The sequence below is a fragment of the Rhinolophus ferrumequinum genome, chromosome 3, assembly GCF_004115265.2.
Source record: "Rhinolophus ferrumequinum isolate MPI-CBG mRhiFer1 chromosome 3, mRhiFer1_v1.p, whole genome shotgun sequence".
Taxonomy (NCBI): domain Eukaryota; kingdom Metazoa; phylum Chordata; class Mammalia; order Chiroptera; family Rhinolophidae; genus Rhinolophus; species Rhinolophus ferrumequinum.
Window position 1 is genome coordinate 94,761,525 of NC_046286.1, and position 17,331 is coordinate 94,778,855.

At 36.3% G+C, this 17,331-nt stretch overlaps 1 protein-coding gene across 4 annotated transcripts in view; it reads left to right on the forward strand.

The window, feature by feature from the left end:
• The window catches only part of ESR1 (estrogen receptor 1), a 358,432-nt gene that overhangs the window by 201,850 nt on the left and 139,251 nt on the right, over positions 1-17,331 (forward strand). For all 4 annotated transcript variants that reach the window (XM_033103075.1, XM_033103072.1, XM_033103074.1 and 1 more), the window contains one exon: positions 3,396-3,734. In XM_033103075.1, coding sequence (XP_032958966.1) covers positions 3,396-3,734 — 339 coding nt within the window. The remainder of the gene's footprint in view (positions 1-3,395; positions 3,735-17,331) is intronic.

The following is a 17,331-nucleotide window of genomic DNA, read 5'->3' on the forward strand; positions in this document are numbered from 1 at the left end:
CCCTTAAAGTCTTCATCTAGCCTCCAGTGATCCAACACATCATTTCCTATGGATTTTATCTTTTTTGTCAGCTTTGACATTACAGACTGCTTATATTGAATTCTAACTACTCATAGTTTCCATATAGTTCTTATATTTTACCATTTTTGCTCATAAAGATCAAGATGAACCCATCTGCCTTAGTCAATTTGGGCTACTATAACAGAAATACCATAGACTGGGTGGCTTAAACAACAAACATTTATTTCTCACAATTCTGGAGGTTGGGAAGTCCAAGATCAAGTTGCTGATCTGGTGTCTGGTGAGGGTCTGCTTTCTGGCTTGCTGACATCTGTCTTCTCGTATCCTCCACACGTGGGAGAAAGGGCAAGCTAGCTGTCTGGCCTCTATCTTATAAGGACACTAATTCCACTCTGGAGGCTCTACCCACATGTCTTAATCACCTCCCTAAGGCACTCTCTCCAAATACCATCATATGGGGGATTAGATTTTAACATACAAATTTTGGGGGGAAAAAACCATTCCGATTATAATACCATTTTATATAGGACAGGCCATTTGAAGGTGACACTCATGCTTCTTAGAAGTCGTCTTTTCTCTGGGCTAATGCTCTTAGTTCCTTAGTCATTCTCCATGTGACCTGATTTCACATCTCTTCACCATCATCGTTACTCTATCCTGAATAGATTTATTTTGCTTATATATGCAGCATCCAGCAATGAGTGTGATACTCCAAGTGTGCTCTGATAAACTGAGTTTAGACTGTGAATATCATCTCCCTTAATTCAGATATTATAATCTCAGTACATTTGGCAGTGAAATATGTGAAATACCTGACTAAGGACAACATGATTGGTCAGATCCAACTGTTGTCATCTGATCTATTTTACTTCTAGGTTCCTTTAAATCCATCAACTTTGTTGATAATGGATAAAATTTTAAAACTCTGTTAACTGAAAAAAAGTCTTGATTTCAGAACTAGAATAGATAATGGTCTCAGTCAAGTTCATCAACTTCTTTAAGTAGCAGTTTTCCAATATTTACCTTACAAGATTATTGTGAGGACTACTTTGGTTGTCAAGTGCTTACATGTAAAGTATATATAAAGTGCTTAACACAAGTGGTGAGTACTCAGTGAATATTAGTGATAATAATCTTTACTATTATTACTAATTCCAAGAGTTCTGAGAAATGCTTGTTTTAATACTGAACAAATAGGAAGAGTCTGTAGATTCATAAAATTTTCCAGGTGTCATCTAATATGTCTAATATAGACCTATAAAAATAAAAGTTATGCATAAAAAATTACAGCCACATAGTTGTCCAAATTCCTTGACAGGTTAGGGTAACATAGAACAAAATTCTGACATTAGTTATTCATTTGTTATGGAATGAAGAAAAAGGTGATATATTACAGTGTTACTGCTCATGTCTTTACTTTGAAAAATAATTGTATTAACTTTACCAAAATGATTACTTCTTTCATATAAATTTAAGAACTGTTGCTTTCTAACATACTTTGGAGAGATTAACATTTTTGACAATATGGAAGCTTGTGTTAACTTTTGTCTTTTTTTTTTTTTTTTAAGATTTTATTGGGGGAGGGGAACAGGACTTTATTGGGGAACAGTGTGTACTTCCAGGCGTTTTTTCCAAGTCAAGTTGTTGTCCTTTCAATCTTAGTTGTGGAGGGTGCAGCTCAGCTCCAGGTCCAGTTGCCGTTTTCTAGTTGCAGGGGGCACAGCCCACCATCTCTCGCGGGAGTTGAGGAATCGAACTGGCAACCTTGTGGTTGAGAGGATGCGCTCCAACCAACTGAGCCATCCGGGAGGCAGCTTAGCTCAAGGTGCCAAGTTCAATCTTAGTTGCAGGGGATGGAGCCCACCATCCCTTGAGGGACTTGAGGACTTGAACCGGCTACCTTGTGGTTGAGAGCCCACTGGCCCATGTGGGAATTGAACCGGCAGCCTTCAGAGTTAGGAGCATGGAGCTCTAACAGCTTGAGCCACCAGGCTGGCCCTAACTTTTGTCTTTTTTTACATTAAAGGTTATTGGGGTGACAATGTTTAGTAAAGTTACATAGGTTTCAAGTGTACCATTCTGTAATACATCATCTATATATCACATTGTGTGTTCACAGCCCAGAGTCAGTTCTCCTTCCATCACCATATATTTGATCCCCTTTACCCTCATCTACCACCCTCCTCCCCTGTTACCCTCTGGTAACCACTAAACTATTGTATATGTCTATGTGTTTTTGTTTCTTTGTTTGTCTTGTTCCTTTGTTGCTTTCAGTTTAATATCCCACATATCAGTGAAATCATATGGTTCTTGACTTTTTTTGACTTATTTTGCTTACATAATAATCTCAAGATCCATCTATATTGTTGCAAGTGGCACTAGTTCATCTTTTATTATGGCAAAATAGTACTCCATTGTGTATATAAACCACATCATGGAACTAACCAAAGTGTCCGTCGATAGATGATTGGATAAATTTTTGTCTTTTTAAAGTATTTGTTTCTGCCGATACATTTCAGCACCACAGCGTGATATTTTCCAGGTTAATATACTGAGTTGAAACTTCAAAAAATCATTGCAAAAGAGATTGGATTCTCCCTCCCCCATAAGTTAGTTAATGAGAACCACAGCTGGGTAAACATTATGGGGGAAGTTATTTTCAGCTGTTTCAAAACTTTTATATTAGGAAAAGCGAAATATATTTTTGAGACTCTTAAAACCAAGTAAACTACTTGAGGGTCTTGGGTCTCAATTCCTAAGGTGATGAAGTGTAGCTTAGTAGCAATGAAAGCCCTACTGAGTGCCTCTGGGGTCCAGAGGCTGTCAGAAACATTTTGGATAAGTCCTTCCTGTTCAGTGTTTTCCATTAAGAGATCTACTTGAATGAGGAGGATATTTACTAAATGCTTTTTAAAAATGCCTTTTACAATTATTTTAAGAATATTCATAGCAGAAGCAGTGTTCGATGCTCAGCTATATTTCAAGAATAACTAATTATTATAATTCTGTTCTTTTTGTAACATTTCTTACATGCACACACACACACACACACACACACACACACACACACGGCGTGTCAGACAAAAGCCTATGTTCAGTTTTTAGGAGTTTTGTAAGCTGCTCGATGTCAGATGAGCAGCTTAAAATTTGCTGCTGTAGGAATATTTACACCATTGAAATTGTTGAATGCTACAAATCAAAGCCTTTTAAAAACAAAAATTTCTTGGAGAAATGATTGTCAAACACTTACCAACACACCTGTTCCCCGAAGTATTTCTTTAAATGGAATAAAGGACTATTAGCATTGAAGACGATTTTAGTATGAAAGTTTGCATAAGGAAAATAATAAATTTTTTTTCTTTCTGTGTTCTCAGGGATTCGGAAAGACCGAAGAGGAGGGAGAATGTTGAAACACAGGCGCCAAAGAGATGATGGGGACGGCGGCAGGAATGAAGCAGGGTCCTCTGGAGACATGAGAGCTTCCAGTCTTTGGCCAAGCCCCGTCTTGATTAAGCACACTAAGAAGAACAGCCCTGCCTTATCCTTGACTGCCGACCAGATGGTCAGTGCCTTGTTGGAGGCTGAGCCCCCCATTATCTATTCAGAGTACGATCCTACCAGACCGTTCAGTGAGGCTTCAATGATGGGCTTGCTGACAAACCTTGCAGACAGGGAGCTGGTTCACATGATCAACTGGGCAAAGAGGGTGCCAGGTAAGGATGCTAAGTTCAACTTTTATTGTTAAGAGTCAATAACTACTCATGAACTGGTTGTGAAGTTACAGTTAGAAACAGTGGGAAACAGTTACAGTTAGAAAGAAACTTTCTACAGTAAGTTAGAAACAGTGGGAAACAATAGCTATTATCGCATTGGTTTCAAGACTATATCGGAATTTGTTAATTTTTAGTATCAGGACACTGTAATTCTCCTGGTAATTAGGAAATAATGTTTTAAAATCAAAATCTAGAAGGTTAGTCTTTAACCTGACATTATTTCTTTTTAACCCATCTTATTCACCAAAAAACCCGGGGTGGACACCACATAATAAATGCAGTTAGTATTATATGTTCACAGCATCAGAAATTTTTAACATGAAATGATCTACGACATGCACATTTTTAATGTTGAGGACTTTTGTTTGAAGTACCTCAATTATTAATAAAAATTTTACGTTAAAAATCTTTTCTTTTAAAGATCTTTGTGGACTAAAGAGATAAGCATAAGTTTCTTTACTGAATGCCAATTATTTACTCAACTGTCTATTCTTAATATTTTAGGAGAAAGGTAACATATTAGAAAAATAAATTAGGTTCTCATCCTAATCCCAAGAGGAATTTGTAGAAAGACACAGTGGCTGAAGTGATACTTGGTCCTTGGGTTGGCTTGCTCAGAATTGGAGTGCTTATAAAACTTGACTGTTGCTCTTATAGTTCAGGGAGAAGAACTCTAGTTATTATGGAAATAAGATTAGAACTTGACTTTCCTCCATGCCCCAGCATATCCATTCAGGAGCTAATGTAGATGAATCAAGGCAAGAGGAAGTTAAATGTTATTCTTGGGCTTAGAGAGTAAATGAGTAATGGACTTAGATAGATTGTCTCATTTGGTTTCTTTTAATAGATGAAATCAACTTATACCTATGAAGGATGGGATGCTCTTTATTACACTAAATGAATATGGAGTATTGTACTTGCATTTCAAAGTTCACCAATCTGTTATAGGCCAAGTGAACATATATCTGGCCTTAGAGAATATTTTATGTATTTGCATATGTTAACATGTTAATGTGGTCTTTTGAATAAAGAGCCAGCAAGTGTTGTGATCCAAGCTTCATAGGGAGCCATCCATGTAAGTGGTGGAGACTAGGTTATATGGAGGCCTGGGGATTAACAGGCATATTTAGGTTTACAGAATCAGTTCAAATGGCAAATAAAAACTCCCAGCCATCTTTGAAATTAAGAGTTTTCTTGAGCACCTACCTACCTTAGCATTCTCATGGGAAACAGATCTGATAAGCAAATATTGGAATATAAATGTAATGGGGTTGTAGATTTTATCTTTATATTTGTTATTGACTTTTTTTTCAATACTTTGGGAGAAGAGAAAAATAACAAATAATAATAGTGGCCATATTCCTGAGAGCAAACTTTTGATTGCTGTTATGTTTTCTTGTACTATAAGAATACACAGAGGGTGCCGAAAAATGTATACACACTTTAAGAATGGAAAACTGTATTAAAATTGTAATACTCAATATATACCGATAACAAAAGATGAATACAAGTCATGTCTGACTTCTGCAGTTACAAGAGGTGCTCAGAGTGGTTACCATCAGTGTCCAGACACTTCTGATTACGTTGCTTGAGCAACGTTGACCAAAGTGTCCACTTGTATATGTGTTTTTGGCACCCCTGGTATTTTCCCTTATAAAGTTTTAGCAATATTAGTTTCATAGCACTGTTGAACTCGAATATATATATGTTTTCATACTTGCCAGTTAATTCCCATCATGACATTTTTATAATTATAAAACTTTGATGGCCATTTGGAACAATTGGACTTAAATTAAAATATTAATACATTGTCAGTGGATGAAGAATTCATAGCAATAATATGAATTTAAGAATAAAACAGAGACAGAAATAAAGGGAAGGGAAATATTATGTCCATACGTAACCATCCCATTGTTAAACCTTGGACTAAACACATTTATAGTAATCAGATGTATAGCAAATATAACTTGATTATGTTAATTTAAAAGACCTGAATGATTTCAAAATCCTTTGGACAAACTATGTCTTGTTTCTTGATGGTTTTTTTTTTAAAGGCTTATAAAGGCTAAAGAGAAGTTCTGTGTGTGTGTGTGTGTGTGTGTGTGTGTGTGTGTGTGTGTATACTATTAGAATACAGCTATTGTAAATCAAAAGCCTATTTGTCTGACCAAGCAGAGTAAAAATAGTCATTGATCTAAAAAAGATGTAAAATGAGGGCAGAAAACAGTCTTCTGGAAAAACTTTGTAGATGATTGTCAAGCATTTTGGAAAAACTGACTAAGTCATATTTGAAAAGCTTTTATATATCTAGATACACCTGTCATTTAAAAAATAGCCTACATTAAAAATCTAATGGAGAGATTTTTGTGGTAATAGTTTGAGAACAAAGAGTAATAATTTTTAAAAGAGGGACTAGAAAGCATCCTTTGTAAAAAGAGTAGCAAAATTGTCAATTCTAGAAGAACCTGGAATTAGCTGAATGATACAAAAACCTGCCTGGGACACTTGTATAATCCTCATAATTGCTATAAATATAACAGAAATTTGTGAGATCAGTTAAGTTCTACTTTCTCAGCAAATTTCAATTATGCAATACAGTGTTATCAACTACAGTCACCATGTTACACCTTAGATCCTATTAGATTCATCTTGTAGTTTGAATTATTTAACCTACTTCTCCCAATATGCCCCATGCCTGAATCCCTGGCAACCACTTTTCTACTCTTTGTTTCTATGAGTTGGAGGGTTTTTTGTTTGATTTCACATATAAGTGATACCATACAGTATTTATCTTTCTGTCTGGCTTACTTCACTTTTTATAATGCAAAGGTCCCATCCATGTTGTCACAAATGGCAGGGTTTCCTTCTTCCTCATGCCTGAATAATATTCCATTGTATGTATATATACATATTTCTTATTCACTCATTCGTTGATGGACACTAAGTTTGTTGCCATATTTTGGATATGCTGCAATGAACATGGTGGTGCAGATATCTCTTTGATATCCTGTTTCATCTCTTTTGGATATATATACCCAGAAGTGGGATTTCTGGATCATGTGGTAGTTCTCGTTTTAATTTTTGAGGAGCCTCTATACTGTTTTCCCTAGGTCTGCATCAGTGTACATTCCTACAAACGGTGTGCAAGGATTCCCTTTTCTCCCCACCCTCACCAACACTATTTCTTATCTTTTTGATAATAACCATTCTAACAGATGTCAGGTGATATCTTGCTGTGGTTTTGATTTGTATTTCCCTGATGATTAATGACTTTGAGCAACTTTTCATGTATCTGTTGTCCATTTGTATATCTTCTTGGGAAAAATGTCTATTCAGTTTATTTGCCAAGGGTTTTTTAAATTATTATTATGAGTTTCAGGTGTACAAAGCAACATACTAGTTAGACATTTAAACCCCTCATAAAGTGATAACCCACCACCCAAGCTACTACCCCTCTGACATCTTATATAGTAGCTGTTACTATACCATTGACTATCTTCACTCTGTCGTACCCCACATCCAGTGACTATATATACCTATATATTTAGTTATAGTTGACATTCAGTAGCATTCTACTTCAGCTTCAGGTGTGTATAGTGCATTGGTCAGGCATCTACACAGTCTATGACGTGATCCCCCGATAAGTCCAGTGCCCATCTGGCACTTTACATAATCTTTACAACACTGTTGATTATATTCCCCATACTGTATTAACTATCAATTTATATTTCTTTTATTTTTAAGTTTTATTTATTTAAGTGTGTTTTTCCAGAACCCATCAGCTCCAAGTCAAGTAGATGTCTCAGTCTAATTGTGGAGGGTGCAGCCCACAGTGGCTCATGTGGGGATCGAACCGGTGACCCCATTGTTAAGAGCACCGCACTCCAACCAACTGAGCCAACTGGCTGCTCCAGTTTATATTTCTTAACATCTTCACCTTTTTCACACTTAACTGAACCCCATTCCCATCTATCACCCTGATAAATCTAGTATCATATCTCTTTGCCAAGTTTTTGATCAGAGGTCTTTATACATTTTGGATATAAATTTCTTATCAAATATATGATTTGAAAATATTTTCTCCACTCTGTAGATTATCTTTTCATTGTGTTTATAGTTTCCTTTGCTGTGCAGAAGCTTTTTAGTTTGGTGTAGTCCCACTTGCTTATTTTTGCTTTTGTTTCCTTTGCTTTTGGTGTCAATTCCAAATAATTACCACCAAGACCAATGTCAAGGAGCTTACCTACTATGTTTTCTTTTAGGAGTTTTCGTATGCAAGCCATAAATCCATTTTGAGTTGATTTTAGTGTACAGTGCAGATAGGGGGTCCAGTTTTATTCTTTGGCTCGTGGTTGTCCACTTTTCTCAACACCATTTATTGAAGAGACTACCCATTCCTCTTCATATATTCTGGTTCCTTTCTCATAAATTATTTGACATATACACATGGATTTATTTCTGGGCTTCCCTTATTCTGTTCCATGTTCATTTCTATGCCAATACCATATTGTTTTATTTACTATAACTTTGTAATACAGTGTGAAATCAGAAAGTGTGATGCATCCAGCTTTATTCTTTTTAAGATTGTTTTGGCTATCTGGTGTCTTTTTGTGGTTCCATACAAATTTTTGGTATCATGGTAATGCTGACTTCATAAAATGAGTTTGGGAGTGCTTCCTCTTCTTCTATGTTAGGGAAAAATTTGCAAATTGGTATTAATTCTTCTGTGAGTGTTCGGTAGAATTCACCAGTGAAGGTATCTGATCCAAGACTTTTCTGGGTTGTCTTTAAATTACTAATTTAATCTCTTTACTAGTTAATTTGGTCAGGTTTTTAATTTTTTCGGATTCAATCTTAGTAGATTGTATGTTCCTAGGAATTTTTCCATATCTTCTAGGTTGTATAGTTCTTTGACTTATAATTGTTCATAACTGTTTCTTATGATCCTTTGCATTCATGTGATATTAGTTGTAATGCCTACTGATAAATAAAAATAAATTTATAATTATATTTGTGTCCTCTCTCCTTTTCATTTATTTTCACTCTGTTCTTTGTTATTTTCTTCCTTCTACTAACTTTGGCTTCATTTTATTTCCCTAGTTCTTTAGGGTATAAAGTTAGGCTGTTTATTTGAGTTCTTTTTTTTTTAATTGATGTAGGTGTTTATATCACTATAAACTTTCCTCTTGTAACTGCTTTTGCTATGTCTCATAAATTTTGGTATGATGTGTTTCCATTTTCACTTGTCTCAAGGTATTTTTTGATTTCTCTTTTGAATCCCTTTATGACCCATTTATTGTTCAGGAACATGTTTGGTCTCCACATTTTTGTAAAATTTTCAGTTCTTCTTGTAATTGATTTCTAGTTTCATGCCATTATGGTAGGAAAAAGATGCTTCATATGATTTCAATATTCCTAACATTTTAAGACTTATTTTGTGGCCTAACATATGATCTATAATGGAGAATATGCCCTGTGTGCTTCAGAAGAGTCCATATTCTGTTGCTGTTTGATGGAATGTCCTGTATATGTCTGTTAGTTCATCTATTGTAATGTGTAATTTAACTCCAATGTTTCCTTATTGATTTCTGTCTGGATGATCTACCCATTGTTGAAAGTGAGGTACTGAAGTCCCTGATATTATTGTATTGCTCTCTATTTCTCCTTTTCTGTTTGTTAATATTTTTATGTGCTCCCATGGTGAGTGTATAAATACTTACACTTGTTATAGTCATTGATGAATTGACCTCTTTAACATTACATAATGACCTTCTTTGTCTCTTATAATCTTTGGCTTAAAGTCTATTTTGTCTGATATAAGTATGGATACCCCACTTTTTTGGGGGGTGTTTTCTTTCCCTTTAGTTTCTTTTGAAACTAAAGAATGAAATATCTTTTTCTATTCCTTTAGTTTCAGTCTACATCTGTTCTTAAAGCTGAGGTTAATCTATCGTAGGTACCATATAGTTGAGTTTTATATTTTTATCAATTTAACCATTCTTTGTCTTTTGATTGGAGAATATAGTCCATTTTCTTTTAAATTTATTGGGGTGACAATTGTTAGTAAAATTACATAGGTTTCAGGTGTACAATTCTGTATTACATCATCTATAAATCCCATTGTGTATTCACCACCCAGAGTCAGTTCTCCTTCCATCACCATATATTTGATCCCCTTTACCCTCATCTCCCAACCCCCACCCCCTTACCCTCTGGTAACCACTAAACTGTTGTCTGTGTCTATGAGTTTTTGTTTCTCATTTGTTTGTCTTGTTCTTTTGTTGTTTCTGGTTTATATACCACGTATCAGTGAAATCATATGGTTCTCTGCTTTTTCTGTCTGATTTATTTTGCTTAGCATTATACTCTCAAGATCCATCCATGTTGTCACAATGTTCCTTACTGCTGTATAGTATTCCATTGTGTATATATAACACAACTTCTTCATTCAACTATCGAAGGATATTTTGGTTGTTTCCATGTCTTGTCCACCGTAAACAAAGCTGCAATGAACATTGGAGCACACGTGTCTTTATGGATAAATGTTTTCAGATTTTTGGGGTAGATACCCAGGAGAGGGATTGCTGGGTCATATGGTAATTCAATTCGTAATTTTTTGAGGAACCTCCACACTGCCTTCCACAACGGCTGCACCAGTCTGTATTCCCACCAACAGTGTATGAGGGTTCCTTTTTCTCCACAGCCTCTCCAACCCTTGTTACTATTTGTCTTGTTGATGATAGCCATTCTGACTGGGGTGACGTGATATCTCATTGTGGTTTTTATTTGCATTTCTCTGATGATTAGTGATGTTGAGTATTTTTTCATATGTCTATTTGCCATTTGTATGTCCTCTTTGGAGAAATGTCTCTTCAGGTTGTCTGCCCATTTGTCAATTGGGTTGTTTTTTTTGTTGTTGAGTTTCATGAGTTCCTTGTATATTTTGGATATTAGCCCCTTATTGGAGGTACTGTTTACAAAAATCTTCTCCCATTCAGTTGCTTGCCTCTTTATTTTGTCGATGGTTTCTTTTGCTGTGCAGAAGCTTTTAAGTTTCATATAGTCCCATTCGTTTATTTTAGCTTTTACTTCCATTGCCTTTGGAGTCAAATTCATAAAATGCTCTTTGAACCCAAGGTCCATAAGTTTAGTGCCTATGTTTTCTTCTATGCAGTTTATTGTGTCAGGTCTTATGCTTAAGTCTTTGATCCAATTTGAATTAATTTTGGTACATGGTGACAGATAGCAGTCCAGTTTCATTTTTTTGCACATGGCTATCCAATTCTCCCAGCACCATTTATTGAAGAGGCTGTCTTTCCTCCATTGTATGGTTTTTGCTTCTTTGTCAAAAATTATGTGTCCATATTTATGTGGTTTTATTTCTGGGTTCTCAATTCTATTCCATTGGTCTATGTGTCTGTTTTTCTGCCAATACCATGCTGTTTTGATTATTGTAGCCCTGTAGTACAAGCTAAAGTCAGGGAGTGTGATACCTCCAGTATTGTTCTTTTTTCTTAAGATTGCTTTGGCTATTCGGGGTCTTTTGTGGTTCCAAACAAATCTGATGATTTTTTGTTCCATTTCTTTAAAAAATGCCATTGGCATTTTGATGGGGATTGCATTAAATCTGTATATTGCTTTGGGTAATATGGGCATTTTAACTATGTTGATTCTTCCAATCCATGAGCATGGAATGTCTTTCCATTTCTTCTTCAATTTCTTTTATAAATGTCTTATAGTTTTCAGGATATAGTTCTTTCACATCCTTGGTTAAGTTTATTCCTAGGTATTTTATTCTTTTTGCTGCAATTGCAAAAGGAATTGTTTTTTGTATTTCTTTTTCTGAGATTTCATTATTAGTATATAGGAATGCAATGGACTTTTGTATGTTGATTTTGTAGCTGGTAACTTTACTGTACTTGTTGATTGTTTCTAATAGGTTTTTGGTGCAGTCTTTAGGGTTTTCTATATATAGCATCATGTCATCTGCAAAGAGTGATAATTTAACTTCTTCATTCTCAATGGGGATGCCTTTTATTTCTTTCTGTTGCCCGATTGCTCTGGCAAGGACTTCCAACACTATGTTGAAAAGCAGAAGTGATAGGGGACAGCCCTGTCGTGTTCCTGAACGTAGAGCAAAGGGCTTCAGTTTTTCACCATTAATTATGAGATTAGCTGAGGGTTTGTCATCTATGGCCTTTATTATGTTAAGGTATTTCCTTCTATACTTATTTTATTAAGTGTTTTAATCATAAGTAGATGTTGTATATTGTCAAATGCTTTTTCTGCATCAATTGATATAATCATATGATTTTTGTCCTTTATTTTGTTTATGTGATGTATCACGTTGATGGATTGCGGATGTTGAACCATCCTTGTGCCCCGGGGATGAACCCCACTTGGTCGTGATGAATAATCTTTTTAATGCATTGTTGTATTCGATTTGTTAGAATTTTGTTTAGGAATTTTAAATCTGTATTCATCAGAGATATTGGTCTGTAGTTTTCCTTTTTTTGTGTTGTCCTTACCAGGTTTTGGTATCAGGGTAATGTTGGCCTCATAAAATGAGTTAGGGAGTACTGTCTCTTCTTCAATTTTTTGGAAGAGTTTGAGCAGGATTTGTATTAGATCCTCTTTGAAGGTTTGGTGGAATTCACTAGTGAAGCCATCTGGTCCCAGACTTTTGCTTTGGGAAGGTTTTGGATGACTGATTCAATTTCATTACTGGTGATCGGTCTGTTTAGATTTTTCCAGTTCTTCATGGTTCAGCCTTGGAAGGCTATATGTTTCTAAGAACTTGTCCATTTCTTCTAGGTTATTGAATTTGGTGGCATATAATCCTTCATAGTATTCTTGGATAATCCTTTGTATTTCTGTGGTGTCCGTGATAACTTCCCCTTTTTCATTTCTGATTTTGGTAATTAGTGTCTTCTCTCTTTTTATCTTAGTGAGTCTAGCCAAGGGTTTGTCAATTTTGTTAATCTCTTCAAAGAACCAGCTCTTTGTCATGTTAATTTTTTCTATTGTCTTTTTGTTCTCTATTTCATTTAGTTCTGCTCTGATTTTTGTTATTTCCTTTCTTCTGCTGACCTTGGGTTTCACTTGTTCTTCTTTTTCTAGTTCTTTAAGGTGTAACATGAGGTTATTTATTTGGGATTTTTCTTGTTTCTTGAGAGCCTGTAGTGATATAAATTTCCCTCTTAAAACTGCTTTCGCTGCATCTCCAAAATTTTGGTAGGATGTATTTTCATTGTCATTTGTTTCTATGTATCTTTTGATCTCTCCTCTAATTTCTTCTTTGACCCAGTCGTTCTTTAAAAGTATGTTGTTTAATCTCCATGTATCTGTGTTTTTTCCTGCTTTCTTTTTGCAGTTGATATCCAATTTCAAAGCCTTGTGATTAGAGAATATGCTTGGTATGATTTCAATCTTCTTAAATTTGCTGAGGCTAATTTTATGTCCCAATATATGGTCTATCCTTGAGAATGTTCCATGTACACGAGAAATGAATGTATAGTCTGATGTTTTAGGATGAAGTGCTCTATATATGTCAATTATGTCCATTTCATCTAATGTGTCACTTAGGGCTGCTATTTCATTATTTATTTTCTGTTTGGATGATCTATCCATAGCTGTCAATGATGTATTTAAGTCCCCTAGTATAATTGTGTTTTGGTCAATTTCTCCGTTTAATTCTGTTAGTATTTGCTTGGTATATTTCGGTGCTCCCTGATTGGGGGCATAAATATTGATGACTGTTACGTCTTCTTGTTGTATAATCCCGTTTACCATTATGAAATGTCCATCTTTGTCTCTTGTTACCGTTTTCACCCTGAAGTCTGTTTCATCTGCTATCAGTATGGATACACTTGATTTTCTCTGGATACCATTTGCTTGGAGTGTCAATTTCCACCATTTCACTTTGAGTCTATGCTTGTCCTTGTAGCTGAGATGTATCTCTTGGAGACAGCAAATGGTTGGGTTTAGTTTTTTGATCCAATCTGCTACTCTGTGCCTTTTTATTGGTGAGTTCAGTCCATTTACATTTAGGGTGATTATTGATATGTGAGGATTTCCTGTCATTCTATCTTTAGTTTTCCGGTAAGGCTGTGTCTCCATTGTTTCTTTGCCTTTTTGTTGTTGTCTATTATTTCTGTGCGGTGGTATTCTATGATGTTTCCCTCTGTTTCTTCTTTATTACCGTATTATTTCAGTTCTGGATTTTTTTTTGAGTGGTTACCCTTAAGTTTTTGTAAAAGAAAGTTTGAAATTTAGAGTATTCCATTTTCTTCAGCACACTTACTTTCTCTATTCCCATATTCCGGTTCAGGCCTTACTCTCCCCCTTTTTATGTTTTGGTTGCCACAAATTGTCCCTGTTGATGGTGGTCGAATAGCCTCCTTAAGTATTTCTCGTAGGGCAGGTCGTGTATTAGAAAATTCCCTCAGCTTCTGTATGTGTGGAAAGGTCTTTATTCCTCCTTCATATCTAAAGGATATCTTTGTTGGATATATTATTCTTGGCTTATAATTTCTCTCTTTCAATAGTTTGAATATTTGGTTCCACTCCCTCCTGGCCTGTAGAGTTTCTGCTGAAAAATCTGATGATATTCTAATGGGCTTTCCTTTGTAGGTTACCGTCTTCTTTTCCCTGGCTGCCTTGAGGATTCTTTCTTTGTCGTTGATTTTAGACATCTTCCATACAATGTGCTTTGGAGAAGGCCTGTTGGGATTGAGGTAATTAGGTGTTCTATTTGCTTCTTGGATTCGAGGATCCAGTTCTGTCCACAAGTTTGGGAAGTTCTCATCAACAATTTGTTTGAATATATTCTCTGTTCCCTTCTCTCTTTCTTCTCCTTCTGGTATGCCCATTGTTCTTATATTGTTCTTTCTAATGGTGTCAGAAAGTTCTTGTAGAGTTCTTTCATTTCTTTTAAGTCTAAAGTCTCTTTCTTCTTCCATCCGTGTAATTTCCAGGTTCTATCTTCGATGTGACTGATTCTTTCCTCCATCTGGTCAACTCTACTATGTAAGTTGGCTATTTCATTCCTAATTTCTTCTATTGAGTTCTTAATCTCCAGAACTTCTATTTGGTTCTTTTTTAAAATTTCAATCTCTTTTGTAAAATGCTCATGTTGTTCTTTGATTGTGTTTCTGAGTTCCTTAAACTGCCTTTCTGTGTTTTCTTGCATCTCATTGAGTTTTTTCAGAACTGCAATCTTGAATTCTCTGTCATTTAAGTCACATATTTCCATATCTTTCAGTTCCTTTTCTGGAGACTTTTTCTTTCTGAGCTGTCTTGTTGCCTTGGTTATTCATGGCCATTACTGATTTATTATTTCTCTTCCTGGACATCTACAGGAGTGGCTTCTGCAACAGGTTGAATAGGAAGAGGTCTTTCTTTTGTTTTCCAGTACTTGTTGATAGAATGTTTTATTTTCTCTCCAACTGCAGCCTTTTTTTCTCTCTCACACGGTAGTGCTATGTTTTCTCTTCACTATTCCAGCTTCTCACAAAATGTGGGGATTCCCTGGAGACGGGCTTCTCCTCCTTTAATAGTTCACCTGGGTCATAGGGTGCCGAGTATCTGTGGGAATGCAGAGAGCTTTTGAAGTTCTAAAGCTCTTCCTGCACCAGATTCAGAGCCCATATGTTTCAGCAGTTCTGTTTACTCCTTCAGGGATCTGCCCAGATAGGTGGGGCCAGGGATGGGGTGAGTTTGAGAGGTGGCCAGAGCAATGTCGGCGACCACCACCACAGCCGGTCCTGTTTCCACAGCTCCCTCCCCTTTGCCGGGACTAGTTGGGCTGGGAATCTGTGTCTGCGATCCACAGTTCTCTGAACAGCAAATATTCTGTTCTTTTGATCTGACACTGCTACTGTTCCGCTTCTAGCACCGAGCAGGTGGGGCGGGGTAAGATTTGAGATGGTAGGGAGGGGGCGGCTCATCTCAGTGCCTAAGGCTTCCATTCTCTGCGGCAGTGAGGGCTTAAACTGCCATTTTCAGCCTTCTTCCCTCAGTCTTTGCTCCAGGGTCTCTGCCGTGAGCGTTGGGTTCAGCCGTGTTATATGCTGCCCCTTCAGCCCTGTGGGCCATAAGCGGAGCCCTAGCAGTCCGAGTTCTTCCCTCTCCGGCAGCTGCGATTGTTCCGGGATGCAGCGAGCTCGGAACACTGAGCTAGGTCTGCGACCTGCGCCCGCGAGGCTCCGTCTCCGCACTTCTCCCTTCCCTCCTACCCTGCTTGCGCAATTCGCCCACCTTTAGGTGAATTCAGTAGTGGGCCTCTTCGTCTTGCCTGTGTGCTGTGCAGGGAGTCCTTTGTGGAGTTCCAGTTGTTCGATTAGTTGTAAATTCCAGGGGAGCTTTACTGAGGCTCACCTCGTGCCGCCATTTTGATGACAAAATGCTCAATCCATTTTCATTTAAAGTAATTATTGATAGGTATGGACTTACTTTGCCATTTTTATTAACTGTTTTCTGATTGTTTTGTAATTCCTGTGATCTTTTTCTTCATTTCTTGCTTTTTTTGTGATTTGATAATTTATCTGTAGTGGTATGCTTTGATTTCTTTATCTTCATGTATCAACCGTAGGCTTTTGCTTTGTGATTACCATGAGGCTCACATAAAACATAGCTAAAACAGTCTCTTTTAAGCTCATAATAACTTAACTTTGAACACATACCAATCTCTCCCATTTTGTTTTTGATGTCACAATTTGCATCTTTTTATATTCAGTATTAATTAAGAAGCTATTATATAGTTATTTTTAATATTTTTATCTTTTAACTTTTGTAAGTGGTTCCTCCACCACCATAGAGTATTCTGAATTTAACTATATATTTATCTTTACCAGTGAATTTTATACTTTTATAGTTTCTGTTATCAATTAGCATCCTCTCATTTCAGCTTAAAGAACTCTCTTTAACATTTCTTGTAAGGCTCGTCTAGTGATGATAAATTCCTTCAGCTTTTGTCTGTCTGGAAAATTCTTTATGTCTCCTTCAATTCTGAAGGACATCTTTTCTAGGTAGAGTATTCTTGGTTGGCAGATTGTTCTTTCAGTGCTTTGACTATATTATTCCACTCTTTTCTGGCTTACAGTTTTTGTTGAAAAAAACTGGTGGAAATCTTCTGGGGGTTCCCTTGTATGTAACAAGTTTCTTTTCTCTTGATGCTTTTAAGATACTCTCCTTGTCTTTAACTTTTGACAATTTAATATAATGGGTATCAGTGTGGGTCTCTTTTGATTCATCTTATTTGGAACTCTTTGGGTCCCTTGGATCTGGATATTTGTTTCTTTCTCTAGGTGAAGGAAGTTTTACCCATTTTTCTTTGAATAACCTTTCTTCCCCTTTCCCCCTCTCTTCTTCTGGGACCGTATAATACAAATATTTGTCTGTTTGACGGTGTCCAACAAGTTTCTTAAGCTGTCTTCACTCTTTATCATTTTTTTTTCTTTTTGATCCTCTGATTGGATGAATTCTATTATACTGTCTTTGAGTTCACTGATCCTTTTGTCTATTTGATCTAATTTGA